Source organism: Pteropus medius, unplaced genomic scaffold (assembly GCF_902729225.1).
Source record: "Pteropus medius unplaced genomic scaffold, Ma_sr-lr_union100, whole genome shotgun sequence".
Classification (NCBI taxonomy): Eukaryota; Metazoa; Chordata; class Mammalia; order Chiroptera; family Pteropodidae; genus Pteropus; species Pteropus medius.
In genome coordinates, this window is record NW_024340696.1 from 20176026 (window position 1) to 20201597 (window position 25572).

Below are 25572 nucleotides of genomic sequence, written 5' to 3' on the forward strand. Positions count from 1 at the left end.
GAAGATTCTGGTGGATGCTGTTGAATTTTTAGGGTCTACTAAAGAAGAGGTCCCTCATATCCTCCCCCCCATATAGTTTGCCTTATTACTTTTCTTAAGATTTACAGAATTATTTCCCTTTCTTCTTGGGATTGTACTCTTCATTTTACAAAGCCTTAAATTATAGATCAAATCACATGACAACCTTTAAGAAAATGCAACTTTTTTCCTGTTTAAGTAAAATACAGAGCCTGGAGCAAAAATATACTATTTCAGAATAACTAGAGGAGGATTATCAGTGGCAAATTGTGTGTGCTGAGAAAAAAGAACAAAAAAGGCAGACACCAAACACCTCCATTTTCCCAAGATTAAATGATTATTAAAAAAGCGTGCCACACTGTATAGAAATCAACATTCTCGCCCATAATTCTGTGCATCTGGGACTATAGAAATGTCACTGTCCCTGCCCCACATCTTCATATTAACATTCTCAGGTCACAACAATAAGTCTTCCCAAAGGGGACCTTCCGGAAAAACAAGCTATTTCCTCGGCTCATATTTCCCTGGGGAAAAAAAAATACAAATAGTCTAGTGTGAAGATGAGATCAGTTAGTCCAAATCAGCAGAGCTCCAACTGAACATGTTTCTGGGAGACATAACTAAACAGCCAGGACGAAACTGGGACTCTCACTAGAGTAGCAATTTGTATTCTGACTCGAGCTGAGCTTTTGTAGAACAAACTACAATTTTGCCACAAGGATAAGGCAAAAAATTTCTTGCTTGTTTAGACAGAATTCCAGTCTGGATTCTGGCTCTGCCATTTGTTAGCTGGGCTATCAAATGAGTTAATTGATATAAAGTGCTGCGAACAGCCCTAACACTCAGTAAATGCTAGTTTTTATTTTTCAATGGAATGGCCAGGTCTTCAGGGAATACTTATAAAGCCTTAAAATGAAAGTAACAATGTCATGAGCTTAACTGAGTAGACTCTGCAGTTAAGACAGCCTGCACACAGACTCTGCTCTCCCCAGTACAAGCTGTGTAACCTTGGGTTACATAAATGATGTTATTTAATTGTTCAAACTCCCACATCCCACATGAAGTGGGATGATAAAAAAATGGTACCTTCCTTATTTTGAGGATTACCTGAGCTGATATGTGGAAAGCTCTTAGCATGATGCCTGATGGAGCGTAAATTTCCAGTCAAGCTTTCCTGTTGTCTTAAGTACTCACAGGACCAACTGTTCCCTATGTAAGGTGCCTGATACCCTTATACATTTTATATCTACTTTCTTCCTATAGCAGGGGGTTAATTAGAAAGTAGGAAAAGAGCCATCTTTCCTTTTAAATTGGGACAACAGGAGATTGTCCAAATGAGAACGTAAAACTCAGAGTGAAACCCAGAATGCTTATATTAGGTCTGCATGGAAATCACTCACATGCTCGCGCCTGGATTCACGGAGGGGCTGGTTGGGCGTGTGCCCTGAGCAACAGCAACCTCAGTGGCACTTGGGCCTTTTCATTTGACTTCAGGCTGGGGAAGCCTGAGCTCTGTGAAAAAGGCCTTTTTCATATGTCTCACCAGCGCTATAACATAATGTAACAAAGAGCTGTTTCTTACACTTTCTCCTACAATCCTGTAAAAAGTGCTTTCCATTCAAAAACAGCTTTAAGTGATGGCCATTTTAAGTGATCCTGTATTCAATTTAGTACACAGCCATCCACTATGTTGGTTCCTAATAAAGCTTTGCCTAGACTGATCAAGAAATTTTGGTTGCAGATGATATACCTCAGAGCAATAACAAAGAATACATGGGAGTCTGGACAAAATCATCCACTAACGAGACTCTATCAGTAAGAGATCAGCTCTAACACTGTGACAAATAATGTCATAAATAAACAACTTATTTCTCAGTTTCCTCTCTACTATACTGTAGGAAAACACCTGAATATATAGGGAGATTCTGAGAAGTTACAAAGAGTTGCATTTGGAAAAAAATACGAAATCAAGGCCATTATTCTAAAAACGAGGATAACTATCTACCCAGACCCCATCTGTAATCTGAACGTGATCACTCAAATGGCTACTGGATCACATCTGGTGCATCCTCGTTACTCTTCCTGATGATTTCTAAGCAGCATACTTTAGTACTATGCCACAGTGACATGGAACATTGTAAGGGGCACACTACTTGGTAGCTAAAGGATAAGCTACGAGAATCAATCTGGGATTCCAGAGACATTATTTAAAAAAAAACAAACACAAACAAAATAAAATATATTGGGTGGAAGGTGAGAGAGAAAGAGGGAGAAGTACCTCTTTTTGTAGCATGCACCAGCAATCTATCCAAGAAGTATATAATGGGGAGTAAGGAGGGCATCCACCAGCAAGCCTGAAAGAGGAAAAAAAAAAAAGATTAGCTATTCAAGCCAATATTTACAAAACATTCTCCCAAGAGTTCAATAAATCTTTGTCAAAATAGTCTCCTACCTAGAAGTTTCTCTAAGAGTCAATTTTGGTTCTAATGAATTCCGCCCTCTTATATTTAGGTTTTGTATCAACAAATAAATAGAAACTTCAATCAATTGTGTATTTTCTAAAACATCTAGTTTTTCATTTGTGGACAAATGAAATTCTAGAATACAGCAATGAGATGATTAAAGAGCAGGGAAAGGGGTTTTAAAACTAAGTCGTAGTTAAAAGAACCGAAACGACAATGGATACAAACAGTGGTGACTACATTCTCTTACTTGGGTATAACCTGTGATCTCTTCCTCTCTAAGAAATTATAAATAAATAATAATAATATATTTAGTTCATCCTTTAAGTATGGTCTGGGCTAAAACTGGCAGCTGTCCTACAAATCACAAAACAAACAGAATGTAGCATGGTATGAAATACGACAATTTAAAACTCCACACAGCTGTCTGATATCTTATTTGAAATCAATGACGTGTCTGATGGTATACTGCATCGGGTACTGTACTGGAACAAAGTTTTGAGTGAAGTCAAGAAGCAAAACCTCTGTACAACTTGGTATGGTCACTTGGCAACTAGAAGCTGGAACTCAAGGGTGTCCGTCACCACCCATCCTTCCCAACCAATACAGTGAGGTTAAGAAACTTTCTATAGATCAAATTTCCTATTTTTCTTTCTTAAAAACTCACTCCATGAAGCCCCCAGGAAAAACAAATATAAGTTGTCACTCAATCCCTAACATACCTTTTGTAACTTTCAAGAAAAAGGGGATAAAGATTTAAAATAAAGGAAATACGTAAAATGAAAATAGGGTAATCTGATAATTACCCCGCCCTTTTCAGAGTAGGGCCTCTATCACTGGCAAATGCATACTATTTATAAGTACTTGAGAAATCCTATTTATGCTTTTCCTTATTCCAAAAAAAGGGTAGGAAGTGGCCGTTTATAACATAAATTAATGCCACTGCTGGTACATGGGGACATATAAAGAAAAAAATTAGGAAATCTGGTAATAGCATAAATGGTACTTTTCTTCCGCAAATTTCTACCAAGACTGCTCTGCCTGTCAAGTATACAAGCAGCCAACTACTAGGACAAGAAAAGCAAAGCACTTACCCACAGTTGTTGACAGCCATAAGATTAGAGACAAGCACAAAGGGATAGGTCAACATACTGGCAAAAAACTGTAAAATGGTAAAAAGACAGCTAAGTTATTAGGTCATTCCTAGTCTTCGTTATTCTCTTCTTTCCTCTCCTTTAAAGTCTTAGCGCCACTGTGGTCAAATATGCCAACACGGGTTTTGCTCTCTGGCATCCCAGGAAAGACTAAGTTACATATTTTGAAGCCTGGAGACGCTTCCTTTTCTTAATACACCACTATATCTAACATTTTAACAAAAAGCCAGAAGACTTCCCTTCTTCTATGATTGAGTTCTCATTTAAATAAAACTGAACTATGATATTTAAGAGAAGTAAATGCAACTACATGTAATTTCAAAACACCACTGAAGAAAATAAGAAAACAGAGCATCCTTCCAAAGACAACGAAAATGACTTCAGAAGGCAATGACTGGAAGCCCACAGGACCAAAGAGGGCGACGACCCCCACGTGGGATCAGCGGGTGTGGTGAGAAGCAGGCCTGAGAAGCAGGCACAGCTGTGATGGGAAACCACCCCCCACCCCCGGAAGCTGAACAGCACCAAACCACCGGACTTGTTATTGCTGTCAGTGTGATGCAGAAACTGGGTTATTCTTACCTCTGACAAACATTAACAACTTTGAGAGACTATCCTTGCAAGACACCTGGTTGCTTTAAAGTAGTGATAATACAGTCCAAATTTAAAACAGAACAATCCCTAAAAGATTAAAAGGATTAAAAAAGAAACTCACTCCTGTGACAGCTTGGGAATAACTCTTCATTTCATTCATGGTGGAAACCTAAAACAGAAAGCAAGGCTTTATGAAAATGAGGAAGAAAATCAAGCTGATATTAAGAGCTAATGTTCTCGACCATATCAATATAGTCTATCTCTGAATTACTAATTTCTTTGACAGCCTGAAAATTAATTTTGATGAAAACATAAAATACCGATTATGAGCATCAAAAAGCAGTGGTCAAAATGATCAACTTGATTCAACATTTGTAAATTCATAGTAGATGAATATATAAGATGGCTTAGGAACAAATGTCATAGCTTCAGGATTTCAAAAAAAAAAAATGAGAAATACAATCCTTGGAAACTGCATTTACAGTACATCTGAGGGACAAGTCATTACCTCTATACACACCTAGCTGTGTACGAGATGCTTTGGAGATCAGTCTCCAGACTCAAGAAGCTTCTCACATGGGTTTAGTCCCACCCCCTGAGACTAAACTGTTCTATTTTCCATCCTGCTGTGGGGCTGCCTGTACAAAGAGGCCTAGAACGGCTGAGGCAGGGGAAACAGTACTTTTAGGAAAGGTTGATTCCTCAAACGTCCCAGGCCAAGGTTTCTAGAAAGCCCAATGCACAAGTCCCCTTAACCCTTCAGATTAGATGAAACACCATGAACACACTATAAAACTGCCTTCCTTCATGGTATCAATAATGAGGCGATCTCCTTACAGCACAGAGACAGGGACAGGTATCTTGGGCTTACTTTTTAGGTGCATCTCTCCATGGTAAATAGTATAGGTCATCCCACTGGCCTTTGGAAACTTGACTGATGTTCAGCTATATGATGAGTCTAGCACATAACAAATTGCCATCTTACTTTAAAGCTAACCTAGGTGCCAGGTGAATACGATAAAGTCAGCGCCAACACATCTCATCAAGGTCACAACCTACCCCACTGTCCAGTGCATAGGTATTGACGAGGTAGGCCAGTGAGTTACAGAGCCACAATGAAATGATGTCACCTAAGAGGCGAGGAATAAGACCCCTACATGAAGAAACAATAATAAGACGAATCAAGAAATGTGACCAGTAAAAAGATAATCCACTTAATACAAAACAAACACTTCTCAAAGAGTTAGAAATTTTAAAACATTCTAAAAAACTGAAAAAGACATCAAATACCAGAACCCAGCTCTCATAACTAGTTCATTCTAGTTGATAAAATTGTACTTGAAGCTAATCTCTAATGACTTTCATTCCTATTTTCAAAATGCAGGTCAGCTATACCACTCTAAGTTATGGCCAATGGCTCACCTTACTATTAATAACTATAAGCAGGGAGCCAAAAATCTGCCTACTTTGGAGAAGAGACTTAAATATGGTTTTGACAAATCTGTCAGGGCAAAAGATGAGAAAAATTACAAAATGAGAACACAGATTTAGGTGAGAGACATCAAAAACCAGTTTTGAAAGCCTAGATGATGAGGTGAGGCAGCACAGAATATGAGATAAACATTACCCCACAGACTGAAGGCCAGGGTTCAAATGCCACTTCTATCACTTATCAGCTATATGACCAGTAGCAAATGAACTTCCTAGAGCATTCATTTTTTTAAATCTCTAAAATGAGAATAATTATGGCTATTCTGCCTATGGCCCAGAGTATTTATGATATTCAAATAAAATCAATTACGTGGAAACACTCTGAAAATTAAAAAGGACCATTTACTTAATAATGCCATTTTTACTGTCAATAAAAAAATGAGGATGGCAGTCTAAGTCATTCCGATATAAATTCAAGGGAACGGTACACCCTTGCAAAAATGTATCCTCTCAGGATAAAGAAGCTACATGTTAGATGATTTTTCCCTTTTTAAAACGTTAATTTCCCTCATTTTATCAACTGTACATAATTGAAAACTTAACTGTGAGGGTAGAGACTTAGAATAAATTTGTTACCAACAAACAAAGAAACAAACTAACTCATTCCAAATGCTTTAGATGTCCAGAAACAAAAGTCAGATCTTTACAAGAGAATAAGCCAGAGGGGCCTAAATAGAGCTTAATATGAAGTAAACCCAGAAAGCACATTTCCCCAGGGATTAAACAGTCATGTCCTTATTTTCATTAAAGCCTTCCACTCAGAAAGATCACAGACACAAATCAACAATTTACTCACGCAAAAAATCCTAGTATGCCCTCTTCCCGATATATAGTTACTATGGAGTCACAAAGTCCACTAGGTAGGTAGAGAAAAAGAAAACGTAAAATACGTTAGATTATTTTGGAGTTATTTAAAAAATGTTCAATTATCAGTTTTGACAAGGTCAAATTTACACACCCCTGCCTCCTTTTCTACCACCCCCACTCTGCAAAGACAGCTGACTGTGGCTTAGAAGTGGAGACAGTACCGCCTAAGGATGCAGTCGCAGAGAGTCAGGGGGACTTGTGGCTTCACTGGCTCTGTAACTTATCCTGAGATCCCAGGCAGACTCCTAAAATTGCCTGGGCCATTTTCTTTTATTTACTGGTTTATGTACAGATGAAATAATATAAGATAGATGAATCTGTTCTGTAAATTCTAAGGCATCATAAAAATGTAAAGCACTATTATTCTAATACTTTGGCTTCCACAGATCTTGAATACTTGAAAACAAAAACACTTACCAGTACTTGGATTCTCTGCCAATGAATTGTACCATAGATCTCAGAGTGATCACTACAGAATACAGAGAAAAGATTTTAAAACTACATTGAGACAAATTTTGATAGCCCCCCCACAAATAAAATAAAAAAGGTTTTTCCATCTAAAGACAGTACTATCTGGATGAACTAGATAAAAGCCGAAACAAGCAAGCAAACAAAAACATGCAAGGCACTTCTGTGAACTCCCACGTCAACCATCTAAGCAGTCAGGAGAGGTTATGTTGTAGAAGAAAGGTAAGAAATTAGATTTCGGTTATCAACTGCAAACATACCGTGGAAGGGATGTGTGATGAGGGTAGCAGCAGAACGAGCCATCATCTCACGGGTTGTCTAGAAACAATCAACACACATGCTGAAATCTAAATAAATGACATTCATATTCCTGTGGAAAGTTATGTGTGGGATACTGCAGAACAAAGAAAGTGAGCAAGGGGCACTCCTGCCTGGAGTCAGAAAGAGGAGCTTGAATGCGATACAATGTAATACACTGTCACTTCATCATACCTTTTACTCATGGATTTCAATGTTCTGTTACAGTTACTTCTCAACTTTTCTCAGCAAAGCAGATTTCTATTATCATCTCAATTTTACAGATAAGAAAAATGAAAGCAAAGCAACAGGGAGGGTCACCAGCAAACAGTAACCGAGATGGAGTAACACTATGAGGCCTGTGTTTAGATTAAGTTGCTCTCTCATTGTAAGTGATTTCAGAGACACACCTACACCAGACAAATGTCAGGCTCCACTGCATCTGCACCAGCATCTTAGGGAGAACAGAACAACTCTGATTTGTTTTTGAACTACAACCCCACAGCCCAAAGCATCGTAGAGCTGTTATATTTATCCTGGTTCATCCTTCTCTTTACAGGACTCTGTAAAAAGGTAGCAAAGAATTAAATTACAATATTTGGAGGGAGGTTGTAAATACAGCAGGTTTGTCATCCATTTTTGCATTTAAACACGATCTTCAGTCACTTCGTTAATTGTTCCTCACCCCTACTCCAATGGTAGTTCTGAGAAGATCCTGTGGGACAGAACAGGCTAACCAAAATTAAGAAACTACAACACACATATTAATACATGTATCTCTACTTTTAAATAAACTCCCTTCATGAAAATTTATAGAAAACCAACCTGATTCATCTGATGTCTAAGGTTTGTTTTAGAATATATATTTTAACTACAGCATTTCCTGGAAAATCGTGAGCTCACTAAAGACAATCAGACAACATATAAAGAGTAAGCAATAAAAGTAGTTCTGAAAGCCATAAATATTAAGTCAGGCATGAAACAAACTCTGAATATGAGTGTGTGAAATCTAATGTCAGAATGCTATAAAAGCATTTCTGGATACATGATATCAACACACAAAAGTCTTGACCACTATTTTAACACTTTTGTACAGAGGTTTTCAACTCTATTAGATCTTCAGTAAACATCTCTTCAATTTTATGAAATGGATGAACAAAATTAGTTCCCTTGAAATTCACCTATTCCAAACAGCAAGCGATGTTTTTTTCTCTTTTTTGTTATACATATAGAAAAGCCCAAATTAAGGTGAAGGTTTAACTTCATTTGGAACAGATAATGAACATACAGGCCTGATAATCCTGATTCCACAACTGCCACACTGCACACACTGAGTCAGGGAAATAGCGTAGGACATAATTCATCTCTTACCTCCTTGATAACTCGGTCGAAGGAAGAAGTCGAGACGTCTTTCTGTACATTTCCAGGTCCTAACTCCTGGAAATCAAATGAAAAAGATAGATAACTTGATGGTTTTAAATAGAATTGCTCAAACTAGAGGCCACCCTGTACTGCAACACTCACTGAGATGCAAAAGAAATTGACTGCTTGTCCCTTCTCCTAAAGAGGACCAAAGAGCAATAACAACTTGCATGGAAAATGGGCCCATGCATAGGAAGCTCCAACATACCTCAACCTTGTCACTCTCCTGGTAATGCTGCAAAGGAAGAAGAGAAAAAAAAAAAAGAAAGAAAGAAAAAAATAAAGGATGATTAGGGTAATCACAGTGTCATTGAAAGAGGATATGAAATGAAAACTCTATTGGTAGAAAGCAAAATAGTTGATTCTTTTTTGCTGCAACTATCCAAGTAACTTCTAATTCTAATTGATTGAGTATAAATAAGTATTTGTAAGATGATCTTGTTGCTAAGTTTAACACATTAATCAGCTGGAGGAACAAGCAAATGCTCATGAAAACTCTCATCGAAAAGAAGGAAAAGGAAAACAAAACAAAAACCTAAGAACATTTACGAAACATACACATTTAACAGAAAGTAAACTGGTAAAAACATAGCCTAGGTCTAAGGCTATGGAAAAAGCCGGACCAATACCAAACTAGGGCAAAACTCTTTTCTTCACTGTACAAAAGAACAGAGAATTGGTGCTAAGTCTGAATAGCTGAAATCACCTCATTTTGCCTTTTGTATCTAACAACTTCTGAAATAAGCAAGAGAGGTTTTTTTACTCTTCTAGAGAAGAGAACATGAATATAGCCAGAGCTCAGACTATGCTAGAAGAGGAAATATTATTTGTGAGATATTTCAGAAAGAGAAGATGGGTTAGGTGAAACAAAAGGATCAAGCATACTCCTAGTCATACCAGATAAAAAAAACAGACAACACTTTAATTTCTAAAAAGAATTGTTTTTAAAGATTAGAGGCAAGAGAAAATCAAGATTCAACAAAATGGTGTTTTTTTGTCAAATTACAGGTCTTCGGCTAAAAGTAATTCTAGTACTTTACGGCACCTTTAAAAATTATCACTCATCTCTAGACTATGCTTTTTACTGCATTAATAAAAATTTCTACCTGTTTCTTCGACATTCTGAACAGATTTCAATTTAAATTCTTGTTCAGCTATATAGAACTCTTTCTTATAGAGTTTAACAGTTTCATCAACCCTGGATTGGTCTGTCTTCTCAACTGTACAAGCTGCTTTCGACACTAAGTGTAGTACCAATCTGTTATATTCATTTGGCTACATGTGAAAACACATATTCAAAAAGGTACTTGGTTACATCAAGTTTGTCTTACTTTTCCTTTCATAAAGGAACTCGGTTTCAAGCAGTAATTTCACTTTTGCCCTATGTCTACATATATAAACCTCTGACTAGATGACGACTGCCTTTCTTACCTACGTAACAGCAAAACTTGCACTGAGCCAAGAGTAGGGTGTGACTGGAGAAGACTAGTAATCAATACACTAAAAACATGAGCCTATTAAGACTCCATCACTCTGATCCATGGGCCCTTGGGAATGGTACTTCTAAATTCAGTCCACAGGCAAGGACAACAAGAAGAATGTAAAGAATAACAAAATGACTGAAGGGTGAAACAGCTTTCACGTGAGGAAATGACTGAAAAACCTCTCCAATTCAAATTAGTGAAGGCTGAAGAGCATTCAAAATCTAAGCCAATTAGATTGTGATACTGTTTAACAAAATCATGATGTGCTCTTCAGATAATAAAACATTAGAATTGGGGTAACACATTAAAGTCTCAAAAAGTACATAAAGGATTGTATTAAGCAGTTAGTAAACGTTTGGAATTTAGCACATCTGATATATTATATAGGTTGAAAGTATTATATAGATTGGGTTAGCATATACTGCTACATTTTTTGAGTTATAGTGTGATAACCCACCCTTGGTGCCAGTAGGAGACAGAATGATGCACTAGAAAAAAACCGTTAGTTTTATATTCTCAACCATACTCATGCTCAACAACCTTCCCATAGACTGTTCTAAATGGTACAGAATTTGTATTCATAACACCTTTATAAATAGAACAAAGGGCAATTCTGTTAGACCTACATTGTAACTGAGGAGCTAATACAATCAAAATTATAAGCTTTAGTATCTGAAGTTAAAAGAAGCTGCAAAACAAAATGGTCACTAAGAAAGAAAGAAATGTAACTTTGATGTTTCAAAAAATGTTTTATGAAACATCTCAAACATATGGAAAAATTAAGAAAATAATTCACCTAGATAGCCACCACTAAAGTTAAACAGGTGTTAACATTTTGTCCTTTATGCTTAAGATCTCTCGCCTTAAGATAAAACACCAATGGACATAGCTAAAGTCCCATCCTCATCTATCCCCGACTTCCCCAAATTAACCACTAACCCACAGTTGATGCATACTTTAGGGTGAAGTTAAAAAAAAAACTTTCAAATTTATGCAAATATAACAGGTATAGAAATAGTGCGCCAAATACAAATGTTAAATGTAATACATAATTAAAAGGCAAAATCCATATAGCCATGATCCAGGTCAAGGAAAAACTCATTTCCATTACCCAAGAACCGCACGCATGGCCCTCCCCCCCCCAGTTAACCACTATCCTGACTTTTATGTTTATCTTGTTGTTTTTTTTTAAAATAAGTTCGTGACAGGCAACATTTTACTACAGGTAACTCTAGAAATGAGAGAAAATAAATTCAGAAAGAAATCTATTTTAATCAGAGAAATAAAATTCTTCCTTCAAAGAAATAAAATTAGCTATATATAAGATCGAATAAGTGTATTTAATTTCCACTCAGAACAACTGCTTCAGAGGAAGAATGCTGTGTAGATCAAAATCAATTCCTTCATTTTATACAAATTCCCCTTGCTTCCCAGAAAAGAATTAAGAATGGGTATTTCATGTAAATGTTTTTCAAGAAGAAGAAAGGCCATGGTTATACATATATCTTTGAAACTGCTCTTGAACTGCCTAAAAGAAAAATCTAAATCTATGGGAAGATAAACTGATTTTCTTCTTACCTGTAAAACTTTACCATGGACCACAGTTCCAAGGACTCCTGAACACAGTCTTGGAGCTAAGCCTGTGAACAACCCACGCTTCCCATCGATGCTCGCAATGTGTTGAGCTAAAAACACAAGTCAGAGATTTAAATTCCAGGAGAAGGAAATGGTTACAGAGAAATTTCAAGCAAATATGCTTTCTACATATATTCTTTCAGTAACTCCTGCCTAACATAGTCCTCAATGTCATCCAATTCTGAATAAATTAGACACTTACCATAACAAAAGAGACCAGGAAGCTGACAAACTTGCCGCCCAAAAATATTTCGTCCTATTGTTGGAGGAAGAGGTTCATATCCCACCTTTCAAAACAAGAGAATATATCAACATAAGCAATATTCCCATGAATGCTTTGATTGCGAGGTCTTGAAGAAGAACACAGGGTTAATTTCTAACACAAGTTAAAATACAGTATATGTTTTCCAAGGCAATGATTAAGCATCATCCTTGTCAGTTTTTTATTTTGTCAACTGATAAGACTGGTTTCAAGAAACTCCAAGTTTCCTTTTGGTTAAGACTCTACAGATTAAGCTATGTAGCTGAGAAAGACTAATATCAAACTGAAAATAGAGTAAGAGGATCTTCTGTTAGGAAAGCGACAGTTTACTGAGGAGGCTCCAAAATATTTTCTTATGAAAATCTAGCACATTTCTTATATTTGGACAAAATGAAAAGACTAAGTCATCAACTTCACATTTGGTTAGTAAGACAGAACATTAAAAAGGCAAATTCATTTGGGAAGTAATTACAAGCTAAGGCCATGTAAAACAGCAGATGTTGTTATCAATGAAGGACACTAGAAAAATGATTGTCATTTTATTTCTACAATATATTCAGGATTTTTAGTACTAAAGGGATACTTGAAAGAGTGAAAATGTTGTAGGACATGGTTTTGACTATATTGCTACAATTCTTTCTTGCTCAGTTAAATAACTCCTGACTGAGTTCCCTGAAAGTGTTATCATGCAACTATTTTTAAAAACTGAATATTCGTGAATTTCACGGAAACCTGAGACACTTGACAACATACAGATGTTGTGTAATCAGGATTAAGGATATTCAAGTTTTGAGGCAAGAGCTCTGAATGTCTCTTGAAAACCCCGCCTCCTGTAAAAGTAGAGTAATGGGCTCATTCCAGGTTTACTGCAAAATGTTGTCATCTCAGATACTATCTAGCTACGCATGTGCCCATTTTGTTTTAGACGTCATAGTACATTTAGTTCAAAGTCTATGTTCTTGGTTCAAATAACTTATTTTACAATAGCCTTTTACATATAGAATCTGAACCTACAAAGGTCAGCTAAGCAACACATAATTTGCATTAGCATTAACTCAAGAATAAGAAATGTAGCCCCTCCCTCTCACGTCTTGCATATTTTTGACAGAAAGGTAGATGGTGAGGACAGGGCTTCTAAAAGCTGCTCCCATCCTCTGTAAAGTGCAAGACATAATTATGTTAACTCTCAAAGGTTTAAAAAAATGAATGACTTGCCCATCACAGGGGAATTTAGAAAGGCAATTGAAAATACTACCTAACAGTTTATCATCAGCTAAAACTTGGCCTCCTTGCCTGGTATATACAATACCATTTAAGAATTATTTTGCAGTAGATTGGAAACTAATACATATGCTGAAACTCGCCAAAACTCTTCCAGCTGAACTGATTTCCAGCTCAGACAGTTGGGGTTTTCACTGTCAGGAGCCACATGGGCGGCTGTTGTTGAGGGCGCTCAGTGGATCCTTCCGAAATTTGACTCGGCAACCACTTCGTTATCACTGCTGAATGAGCTCCTGTGTTTATGTGGGTATCTGGTGCTAAAATCTCGGAACAGAATAGCATCAGTAACGGTAGCAAAAAAAAAAAAGGTAGGAAAGAGAATAAAAATCTTGGCTCCCCTCTAATTTCTAATTTCAACAGATTTCATGTCTTGCGTTTGGGGTGGGGAGGGAGGTGAATACTAATTTCAGAGGGGCAAAAAGGGAAGGTTGGGGAGCCCTTGGCGGCGACCTGGCCAAGATCAACCTCACAGAAAGAAAAACAAAGTTCAGAGGAACCACGGAGCAGGGCAGGACGGCAGTTGACTACTGGGAAAGGAGCGGGCCTCGCCGCTTGGCGGGGAGGCGAGACCTCGGGAAGGCCCACGGGCAGTGGAAGGTTGGCGGGCGGTGGAAGGTGTCCCTGCGGGAAGGACAGGGCAGCAGAGAAGGAGCAGCATCTAGGGAGACTGAAGGCCCAGGACGGCTGGAGCCGATCCTCAGGCGCCGTGGGCAGCGGCGACCGAACAGGGCGCCGCGCGGGGAAGGGAATGGCGACGACTCATACCTGGATGAGCACCTTCACGTACATGAGCGGCTGGGACAGGATGGTGAGACCGGAGCCCAGGAGCACCTGACTGGCCGCGTCCGCCATGATGGCACCCGCGGACGGACAGACAGACGGAGCCACCAAGCAACCAAGCCGGTCCCGGATCACGTGCCAGGGCCGCCGGCTTCACTGGCCCGCCCGCGGCGCGCGCGCACGCACGGACCGGCACGCGCGTCCCCGCCCAGGCCCCGCCCACCGCCCCGCCCCGAAAAACGGCAGGCGCTCGCGAGCCTGCTCAGGGGGCGGGGCGGGGCCTACGGGGCGGGAGCGCATGCGTTTCGTAGGCATCTGCGCCCTCCTGTAGGAACGGCAGTTTCTCTTGCGCTTGCGCAGGCCGAAGCGCCCGGAAGGAGGAGAATGGGCGTGGCGATGGGGGGATGTGACCCTGACGGCTAAGGCAAGGTCAGGAGAATAGAAAGAATCGAAAGGATTCTTCGTTATGCTTCGTCATTGCCTCTGCACATGAGCAATATAAAGTCCAAAGGGTATTTACCGTCAGAACCATAAACAATCTAATGGCTAACAAAAACTGGATAAATCTGATATAGAATAATGAATCCATCAGCCGGTCGCTATTGGTGCATTCATTCAATTCAGTCTCAGAAATGCCTTCTCTGATCTGTATCTAAATTTACCTCTCCCTCATTTCCTACCACATCGTCCTGTAGCACATATCATTGAAATTTATCTGTCTCCTCCAGTAGAATGTAAGCACCCTTGAGTTCAGAAAGCAGGACAGCCTTTTTTCATGGCATATACTGTGCCTGGCACATACTAGGTGCTCATGAATGAACAAACACTTCAGTGCCTATCAGTCTATGGAGGCGAAAAGAAAAAAAGCACTGTCCTTATCCCTTCGCACCGAACACACATGTTCTATATCAAACAACACTTAGTGAGACAGCATGGCACCGAGAATGAAGAACCTAGAAGACTTGCATTTGGATCTTGGCTTTCTTTTGTAACCAGGTGATTCAGAAGTCATTTTCTCTTGTTTTCAGTTTTTGTATGTAAGTCTAAAAATAACACTAACACCTCTCAGGGTATTGAGCATTAAGTGAAATTGTGCACAGGGTAGATGTTTTTAAAACTGTATATAGAAATACAAAAGTTAGTTTTAATTAATAATGTCCTGTACTCAGCACAGTGTTAGGTAATATTGGGAGGCAGTTTACAGAGCATTTGAAGTTCAATAAACTTGGTTCAAATTCCACCTCTACCAGTTAATAACAGTGTGACTTTAGTTAGGCAAAACACAGGACCTCTTTGAATTTTGGACAGATTAGTATGGCAATGTCTATTTCGTTCTTGTTGTGAGGATTGAGTTATGTAATATTCCTACCCAGTAGCATTTAGAGTTACAAGAAACTTACAAGTTACGTTTAACTAAATCCAGAAATCTTTAGACATCAATACAATCGATATCTAAACAACAATGTCTGATGTCTAACCAAAGAGACCATTTAGCAAGGGGACTCTTTATGCATGAATTTGTGCTTTGGTGTTGCCAACAAAATATTCACTATTTCTGCCCCACTGATGCCTGTGGGCACTGAGAGGTACAGAGCCTCTTGCAAGAGCGAGTGGTTGAGGCATGCAGGATACTCCACCATATTATCCAATGGTTCAGGGCAGAAGCTGCCCATAAAGTTTGGGGTAAAATCTGCAGAGGAAAAGGAACTACAGTCAGTAGCATAGATAAGAGAAGTGCAAAAGGTATAGAGTTGTTATATACTGCTGCCTGGGCTGTGCACTGCTCTACTCCAAAGAATGTCATCGCAAAGCCTATGATATGAATGAATGGTGTTCCCTGATAGAGTTCAGTGCCGCGGTCCAGCCACGACAGGATTTAGGGGGCTCCGAAGGTGGGCAAGGCGTCGGCGCGGGAGACAGTCGACTACACAACTCAGAAGTGGTGTGACACTGTTTCGTTTTATTGTGATTTGAGTACAACTTTTATACTTTTTATTTTGGCATTTGATTATACTTTGTAGTTAAGGTAGCAGGGAGTTAAATTTCGGTTAGGCGAAGCAGAAAATCTTATAGAGTATATTATTATTAATGTTCATGATTAACTAGTACATTTTTCTCTCAATCATTAGAACAGAACTACCTGATGGAACAATCTAAACTTTTAATTCTTATATCTATTACATAAGATACAGTTTGATTTAAGTAAAGGTGATAGATAGATGTATTCATAACAGCAAGCATTGGCTTGTGGGCAGACATTGTTCTTCTTTCTGCCTGAAGAAATCTTTTAAATGCTATTTGATTTATGCTATATCTAAAGTTCAAGCTGAACCTTTCTCATAGCTGTTCAAAAGTTTCCTTGGTGTAGTAATGAGGAAAATATTTATAAAAATCAGTTTTACAAAGCTGCTTTCATAAGCTAAGTTTCTGTTCCTTTGTTTTTTAAGCACTAAGGAAGTCCTGACCTAGCCAGCCTTTCTATGAAGCTTAAACTACTATAAGGCACATGAATTCCATCTTTATTCACTATATGTATACTATCTTTATTATAAGCTCCTGTATAAGGCAAAGGAAGATCAGGTAATCTTTTCATACTATTAGCCCCCCTAGGTGGATACCAGAGTTTTCCATTTATCCAGTAGGCCATAAAAGGAGGCCCTTCCATAGTAGGCACAGGCTTATGAGTAAATTTCTTATCCTTTACTAATTTTTCTACTAACTGCGTGGGAACAGGAATTTAAACTGGTTCTAGTAATTCGGCTTGTTATAATTTATTCATAACATCTTTAAGAGGCACGTCAAAAGGAATTCCTCTTAATAATTGTTCAAATAAAGGGTTTACGCATTCTGGACACGTCAGGGTGACTAGAATTGATTCCATACGCGGGGAATTTACTATGTTTTCCTCAGAGCCAATTTTGAGGAAATCCATTTGTACAGCATTTACACTTACTAGAATTTGTGCTACCCAAATCCCCCCTATGAATAGGATCGTTTCTAAGAAACCAATTATCCCTAAACACATGCCACGTCCTCATTCTTGACGATGCATTCCTTGAAACCTCTGTCCCCATCTCCGGACCTTGTCACGCAGTAGGGTAGAAAGAGGACGCGGCAGTTCAGTATGTTGACTCCATAAGATGGATTGTATTTGGTGACTCATATTCAAGTAGTGAGAGGAATAAGAAAAGTTTCAAAAGGGGCAGAACTAATTGGGAAGGGAAACAGAACTAGAACAGCATAGTGTTGCTAAAGTCAAGAGAAAAGTTTGGAAAAGGAAGGGATGATTAGTAATGTCAAAAGCTGCCAAGAGGTCAATAAAAGTAATGAAGCCCAGAGAAAGATGAGTGCCTTTCTCCATTGAAAGACTCCTGGGCTGATAGGCAGTCTGACCTGGGAGAGAGATCGAATGTCCTGTAACTTTTTTCCCATTTTCCAATTCTGATTCTGCCACTTACTAGTTGATGATCTTGTGTGAGTCATTTAATCTGTTTGCGTTGAATTTGGGGTGAATAAACCTCCTTCACTGGTTCATCGTGATAAGTTTCAAAAGCAATCTGGCATTCCCTATTCCCCCTCTTTGCTTTATTTTTCTCCAAAGTACTATTTAATTACTTTTTAAATTTGTTCTTACCCACATACTAGAGTGTGAGGTCCAAGAGGGCAGGGATTTTTGTCCTTTTTTTTTGTTCACTGCTGTATTCTCGGTACCTGGAGTACACCAGGCATACAGTAGGTACTCAATAAGTATTTCTTGAAATAATTATTCCAGTGGGAACCTCTGGGATTTACTAGGGAGTGGGTCCAGGCTGTTTATTCTTCCTCTAAATTCCTTCATATTCCTCAGTTAACTGTAGATGTACTCCCTCATGGATCTTCTTTTTAAACTGCCTTAGTCTCAACTGAGATACTCCTCTATTGTCTTAATTAGAACTTTTTGGGTGCAAGTGACATAAAATCCCACCCAAACTTCTTTGGGGTGGAGTGGGAGAGGAAAAGAATTTATTGATTTGTATAAGTGGATGACTTCAGGCATGGCTGCATCCAGGATATAAAGGTTGTACCTGTACTAGGCTTCCCTTTAAAGTTCTGTTTTCTTCTTTATTGGCTTTATTCTCAGAGGGAATAACTCCTCAGGGAAGTCTCCTGAAGCTCCCACCTTATACTGTCATAGTCCTAAGACCAGACAAACAAGCTACTCTCAACCCTAAAGTCAAGTCCCATCAGACATCTGAGGGTCTGGATTGGATTGCATACACACTCTTGAACTATTCACTGCGATCAGAGGGATGGGATATGTAGCCTGCCTGAGGCGTAGACCACTTGCCCTCCCTTGGAGCTGGAATGGAGCTTATATCCTTGTAGGGAGTCCACTCAAAGTACATGATTGAGAGTGGCACGATTTCCCCTGAAGGAAAGTTGGGGTGCTGATATAAAAAAAGCCAAATGTCCACTGGACAGTCAAAAACAACATTGTGTTTAACTACAATGGTGCTATGAGAATTAACCTCTGCCTGGAACTTGGCAGATTTTCACTAAATGTTGGTTCTCGCTTCTTTAATCAGCCAACAGTCATTGAACCTACTATAATACTAATACCTCTTATTTTCAGAAAAGGTTACAATTTCTAGTGCTTAGTCACATACAATATCTCATTTGATTGTCATAACAACCTTGTGAAGTGGGCTGGCAAGAGATCATCTCTGTGTCTAAAGATGTGGAGACAACTTTAGAAAAGTTGGTGACTGTACCAAGTTGCACGGTTAGAAATACAACTCCCAGTGCAGTGCTGGGAACTGAATTTCATCTCACATGGATCCTGCAGAATGTACAATCTGGTTAGGGACAGAAAGCTAAGATACATGAAACTGTCGAGAACTGAATTGTATCACCAATGAATAGGGAAAGCAGAGAATGGAGAAATCTGGGAAAGTAGATTTAGATCTGAGTGGGCTTCACAGAGGAAGTAGGAACTCAAATAAGATTTGAAAGAGAGCAAATTCCATCCATCCATCCATCCATCCATCCATCCATCCATCCATCCATCCATGCATCCATCCATCCATGGATGCATCCATCTATCCATTCTCTCGTTCAATAAATATTTTTTGAGAGCCTTCATCTAGTTGCTGGATCCTTACTGGGGAAAACCACATGGGCAGTGCTGGAGACACCCAGGAGCATATTATTGCTTCCCCCACCTCAAATGATTGGTATACTGTTGGATGAAAACAGTGAGAGCAAATGAAAGTTCTTGCCACTGGCAGATGAAAGCAAAAGTTTTAATGCAGAAGATAGGAAAGCTAGAAAGAAAAGAGTTAAGCAGATCTACATGACAGTGCTCACAGCTCAGAAGGACCATGTAGCAGCAGAGAGTGAGTGCATTTATGATTCCTTTCATGGCAGAGAGAAAAAAGCTTCTGCAGCCCATCTACTACTTAGATTTATTATATTTTAGAGATTAGAAAGATAGCTATTTTTAAAACCAAACTTACTTGTTATGTAAAGAATTTTCTTGTTTTAGAAATATGCCATTGTCCTTTACTGCCTTGCCCATCCTTGGCCACTGGCCCAGGAGAGGCTCATGAAACTGAGGGAATGTTCTGGACTCCCTGCCATGTCATGTGGGATTCACTACAGTTCAACCAGCTCACAGGTGTGTTGACTACTTTCTGTTTGTCCTCCAAATAATCATTTTCTTTTTCTAATTCTTAATTCCTTCTATCTGCTTTCCTTGGTTTTATTTAGTTGTTCTTTTTCTAACTTCTTAAATTAGATGCTGTATTAGTTTTCTATCGCTGCCATAATAAATTACTGCTTAATGGCTTAAAATAACACAAATTTATTATGTCACAGTATTGAAGGTTAGAGATCTAGTTGGCTTGTCTGAGTTCTCAACTCTGGGTTCTGCAAGGCTGAAATCAGGTGTTGGCTCACTGGGTTCTTATCTGAAGGCTCTGGGGTGAAATCTATTAGGCTCATTCAGATTGTTGGCCAATTCAAGTTCAGTTTCCTGTGGTTATAAGACCGAGGTTCCCTTTTCCTTGCTGGCTGTTATCCAGGGGTTGTCTTCAGTGTCTAGAGGTTGCTAATATTCCCGGGCTCAGGGCCCCCTTCTTCCAAATTCAAAGCCAGCAATGGTGGGTGAAGTCTTATCTCTGACCTCCCCTGCTAATCTCTTTTGCCTCTTCTTCCATTCTATCTCTCTGATAAACTGTTCCGTCTTTCTCTTATTTTTTAAGATTTCATGGGATTACACCCGATCTCCCTGGATAATCTCATTTTAAAGTCAGCTGATTAAATAATCTTAATTCCATCTAGAAGATCCTTTCCTAGCAGTACCTAGATTTGTGTTTGATAAAATAACCAGAAGACAGGCCTCTTTGGGGAGACATTTAGAATTCTGCCTACTATAGATGCTTATTTCATTGTTACCCTTTCTTATTCATTACTGTAAGTATTTAAGTATGAACTTTCATTTGAGCACTGTGTTAGCTTGTAGATTCTAATATGTTCTTCAGATGTTAGCAATTTTGGTTTTGATTTCTTCTTTGACCAAAGATTTGTTTGAAAGAGCTTTTTGATTTCTCAGGGGCAGTTTTTGTTTTCACCTTCCAGATAATATTATTCATTACTAGTTTTGTTTTGTGTTCAGAGAATGTTGTCTTTTCTATTTCTACTTTTTTAGAATTTTATAAATTAATTTATTGCTCTGTGGCTTAATATATGAGTGATTTTGGGGAGTGTTCCATGAGCATTTGCAAGGGTATGTATTTTTTTTTCAGGTTTTAGTGTTTTGTGTGTGTGTGTGTGTGTGTGTGTGTGTGTGTGTGTGTGTGTTTTAACTTACTTTTTGTCCACTTGATCAAAGAAAGGTGAAATAAAATCTCCAATATTAATGTATATTGGTTAATTCTTCTTGCATTTCAAGTAGTTTTTCTCCTTATGAATGTTAATACAATGTTATTTGGTATAGAGAATTTGTAACTATTAGAGCTTCATTGTATATTGCTCTCTTTCAGTCAATTTGTCTTGTAAAATGCTTTTGGCCTTGAATTCTCTCTTATCTGATATTAAGGCTATGGCCCTTTATTATTTATTTGCAGTTGCCTATTGCTCCTCTGTCTTTTCTTTCATTTTCAGTCTTTCTTAGTTACTTCGTTTTAGGTGAGTCTCTTGTATATGCCATATAATTTGTGGGCTTTGTTTTGTGATTCAACTTCAAAATCTATTTTCTTCTGATAGAATGAATTTAGCCAATTTATATTTCTTGATATGAGAAATGTTTGTACTTCTATTATACTTTACAATTTTTTTTATAACATTAAAAAAAGTGATTACGATTTTTAAATAGCTTTTTGCCAATGCATTAAAAATCAACTTTTACTGTATGAACTATTTGCTTTGTAGGCGTGTGTGGGTATATTTGAAAGGTTTCTATTTTAGATATAGTGGTTACATTTGTGACCACAGCTTCATATACTATACCTTATTCTCTCCTTAGTAGATAGTCTCTATTGATTCCCTACTCAGAGCAATGCTGAAATAAATTTATATTCACTTCTTTCCTTTCCCCATCTCTATCACCTTCCTGCCTTCCGAGTTCCCCATAATTGTACATTTCATATTCCATAGTATTTACCTTTATACCTTTAACCTTTAAATATATTTCTATTTCTATTACTTGACTTATCAGCTTTTTTTTTTAGTATGCAACTTTTATTGCATCTTTAAAATATCAGAAATAAGTTTGAGGAATCATCCGACATCGTGGTGTTTCTGTAGCTGGACAACTTAGGCCTTATTCATTAGCCTGCTGAACTGTTCTTTTTTCAGAAACAGATACCATTAAAATCCTTGTTTTTAATAGCGTGGCTTGTTGAATCAAAGCAGCTGAATTTGATACAAGCTCAGTGCCATTTCCTTCAAGAATTAACTTATTTTTCTGGGCTTGAGATACTGAACAAGCAACACCCGACCTCATCCGAACCCTACAGATGTATTTTTCACCCAAGAAATTTCAGATTTCAACAAGAGAACCCTTCTCCTGAAAAATATTGACGGGGTAGTGAGCATACACAGACCTCAGCTTGTAACGGAAGCCCAGCGTAACACTCTTGATCATATTCTGTACGTGACTACACATGGTGCGAACAGTAGCCAGTCCCTTTCTATTTCCCCACCATTTGGCAACTCAAATCTCTTCTTTTTTCCAAGGAGACTGAGTTCTACAATGTGACTGAAGTCCCTCCGCAGGGTGCCTCTGGGGCTCTTCACAATAACTGCACGTCCCTTCAGAGTGACATCCGCATTTTCTGGAATGTCAATAGTCGGATTGCTGAGAGCGGTCTTCATCCTCACAATAGATACAGCAAAGAGCTTATTTCTTTTGATGTAATCAGCATGGTCACACTATTTTTTACCTTTACTCGTCTTTCTTCCTCAGCTATTATGAATATAATTTATGCATTGCTAGATTTATAATATTTTCATTCCATTCTACAACAATAAATGTCCAAATTTTCAAAAGTCTCTGGTCTAGAATAAAATAGAATAGCTGTATTATTCTCTGTGAGTCCTCTTGATGTCGTCGTCTCTGTTCATCTCTTGGTTGGTTGACTAAAGTTCATCCTCTGGTAGGTCTTTCAAAAAAGGAGAATGAAAAATATATGCCTTTAGTATATGCATATAAAATGTTTTATCTTTTTTGCCTGGATGCCTTAATTTCACCTTGAATTTCAATAACTTTACTAAGACATGTCTTAGTGCAGTTTTATTTTTGTTGTTAATTTTTCTGAGACAAGGTGTGATCTTTCAATACACAGATTCAAGAATTTTCTTATGCTGGGAAGATTGAATTATATCTTCTTTTCAAAAATATGATATTATGTTTTCCATAGATATTCTATTTACTTAATTCAAAAACAAAAACAACCATGAAAGGTAAGGACTGTTAATTAAACCAGGTTATGAAACAGTATATAAAATATGATCTCATTTTAACAAAAAACACTTTTTAAAAAGAATTCAAAAGATTAAAAACTAAAGTGTTAACTCTATGATCATTTCTGAGTGATGGAAACGTTTTGTTTTTATTTCCTTATTTTTGTTTAACTGAATTTATAATTTTCTATAATAAATCTGCATTGTTTTTACAATAAATAAAGGTAAAAATCAAACAATTTTACTTGTTTCTTATTTATTCTCTTGGTGTTTCTTTGTGTAAACACAAGCAAATTCAAATATATATTGATATTCAATCCTTACACAACATGTAGCATTTTTATCGTACGTACTGTTTTATACCGTATTTTTTTTATTTGAAAACATATTCCGTAGAATATTCTAGGCCAAAAAACAAATCTCAATAAATTTAAAAGAACTCAAATCATACAACATATAAACTTCAAAATGGAATTAAATTAGAAATAAAACAAGAAGAAATTTAGAAAATCCCTAAATACTTGGAATTTAAATAATATATTTCTAAGTAATACATGGATCAAAAAGAAATGACAAAGGAAATTAGAAAATATCTTCAACTGAATCAAAACAAAAACATAATACATTAAAATTAATGGGATATAAAGGAAAGGAATGGGAAATAAAGGAAAATTTATAGCTTCAAATATTAATTCTAATCAGCTTCAACCTCAGGAATCTAGAAAAAGAAGAGCAAATAAAATCTGAAGTAGAAGAAAGGAAATAATAAAGATCAGAGTGAAAATTGATCAAACAGTAAACAGAAACAATAGAGAAAATCAATGTGACCAAAAGTCAATTCTTTGAAAAAGATAACATAAATTTTAGCTAGACCCACCACTAAAAAAAAAAGAACGAATTACCCAAATTACAAATGTAATAGGGGATATCAACATAAACCCTGCAGAAATGAAAAAAGGTTATATAAAGGAATATTATGGACAAATTCATGCCAACAAATTAATTTAGATGAAATGGACAAAGTCTTATAAAGACACAAATTATCGAAACTGATTCAAGGAGAAATTGAAAAACTAATTAGACGGTAACAAGAAAATAAGTAGTAATTTAAAATCTTTCCACAAAGAAAAACCTTGGCCCAAATAGTTTTGCTTAAAAGTTCTATCAAATATTTAGGAAAAAAATATCAATTTTGCAAAATTCTTTCAAAAAATAGAGGGGAAGAATACTTCTCAACTCATACTATGAGCCTTATATAACCTTGATATCAAAGCCAGTGGATTCTGGCCAATGAGGCATAAGCAGAAATCCTCCCCTAGGGCTTTTGGGAAGGTTTACTGACATTGAAAAGAGACACAATCACCAGTGATGTCATATGAACAGCAAGCGCCCCGATGAGAAGGTGCTTTTCTGTAGTAATCCTTCCAAAACCCACACACCCCGCCTCCAAATCGTGAGAAAACATAAGACAAACCAATTTGAAGACCATTTAACAGAATACCTAACCAGTACTCTTCGAAACTGTCAGTCATAAAAATAAGACTGGAAATGATTACAGACCAAAGGAGACTAAGGAGACATGACAATGGAATGCATGCTCTGGATTAGATTCTGGAAGAGAAAAAGGACATTAAGGGAAACACTGGTGAAATCCGAATAAAGTCTGGAGTTTAGTTAATAGTAATGTACCAAAGTTTTCTTGGTTTTGTCAAACGTGCTACGGTAATGTAAGATAACATGAGGGGAAACTGAAATCGAGCGAGGGTACATGGGAACTCTTTCTTTGCAACTTTTCTGTAAATAAAAAATTGCAGAAGTTAAAGGTTATTAAAAAATGAAAAGACACACAGAGACAGGTGTTCTTTTTCACTGGGCATTGTTGGGTCTGGTAGTTTGCCTGGATCTGCTACAGGAATCTGGCCAACAAAGTTGGACAAAGTTGGCCCTGAAGGTGGCAGAGCTGGAAGATGGTAAAGCCTGGATCTTTTGCTTTGTTTTTTTGAATTTTCATAAAAATGTATTGAGCCCCAAAGAGGATATACCTGGAAGCAAGATCTCAACAGACTGAGACGAATGCTTCCACAGCCTGGATCTTTGATGACGCCAATGAGCTGCTGAATAAATTAGCAAGTCCTGGAGCTGTCTTGTATGTGGACTACTTATGTAAAGCAATAACTGCATTTTGCTTGAGTTCCCCGCCCCCCACCCTGTCCTGTGGGTAGTAGTTAAAATCGTTCTAGTTAGGAAAGGCAGATGAATAAACAAATTGCACATTAAAGCATTTCAGGTGCTGAGGTAGAAGTCTGCAGGGCACAAAGGAAAAATTAATGAGTTCAGGAAACAGCATCAAGACCAGTTTCAAATAGCGGGCTACTCTTTGAGCTGAGTCCTTCTGTTTTTTTTAAATTGAGGTA

The 25572-nt window shown here is 37.7% G+C and overlaps 1 protein-coding gene and 1 pseudogene across 4 annotated transcripts; both read right to left on the reverse strand.

Annotated features, from left to right (window-relative positions):
* Positions 1-190: 190 nt before the first annotated feature.
* Positions 191-14406, reverse strand: MTCH2 (mitochondrial carrier 2). 4 transcript variants are annotated; one of them, XM_039869297.1, is made up of 14 exons: positions 14201-14387; positions 12095-12179; positions 11836-11942; positions 8982-9008; positions 8723-8788; positions 8037-8066; positions 7315-7372; positions 7004-7055; positions 6516-6575; positions 5288-5381; positions 4350-4397; positions 3575-3642; positions 2297-2372; positions 333-542 (listed from the first exon to the last, which is right to left on the reverse strand). In XM_039869297.1, exons 1-14 carry the CDS (start codon positions 14285-14287, stop codon positions 456-458), a joined length of 945 nt encoding a protein of 314 aa, XP_039725231.1. In that variant the 5' UTR covers positions 14288-14387; the 3' UTR covers positions 333-455. The 4 variants fall into 4 exon arrangements, with proteins under 4 accessions (XP_039725240.1, XP_039725231.1, XP_039725236.1 ...); XM_039869306.1 differs by lacking the exon at positions 8037-8066 and having other exon boundaries at positions 191-542; positions 14201-14406; XM_039869302.1 differs by lacking the exon at positions 8982-9008.
* A 7585-nt stretch (positions 14407-21991) lies between these two features.
* On the reverse strand, positions 21992-22589 carry LOC120604354 (60S ribosomal protein L9-like; annotated as a pseudogene).
* Between the last annotated feature and the right edge of the window lie 2983 nt (positions 22590-25572).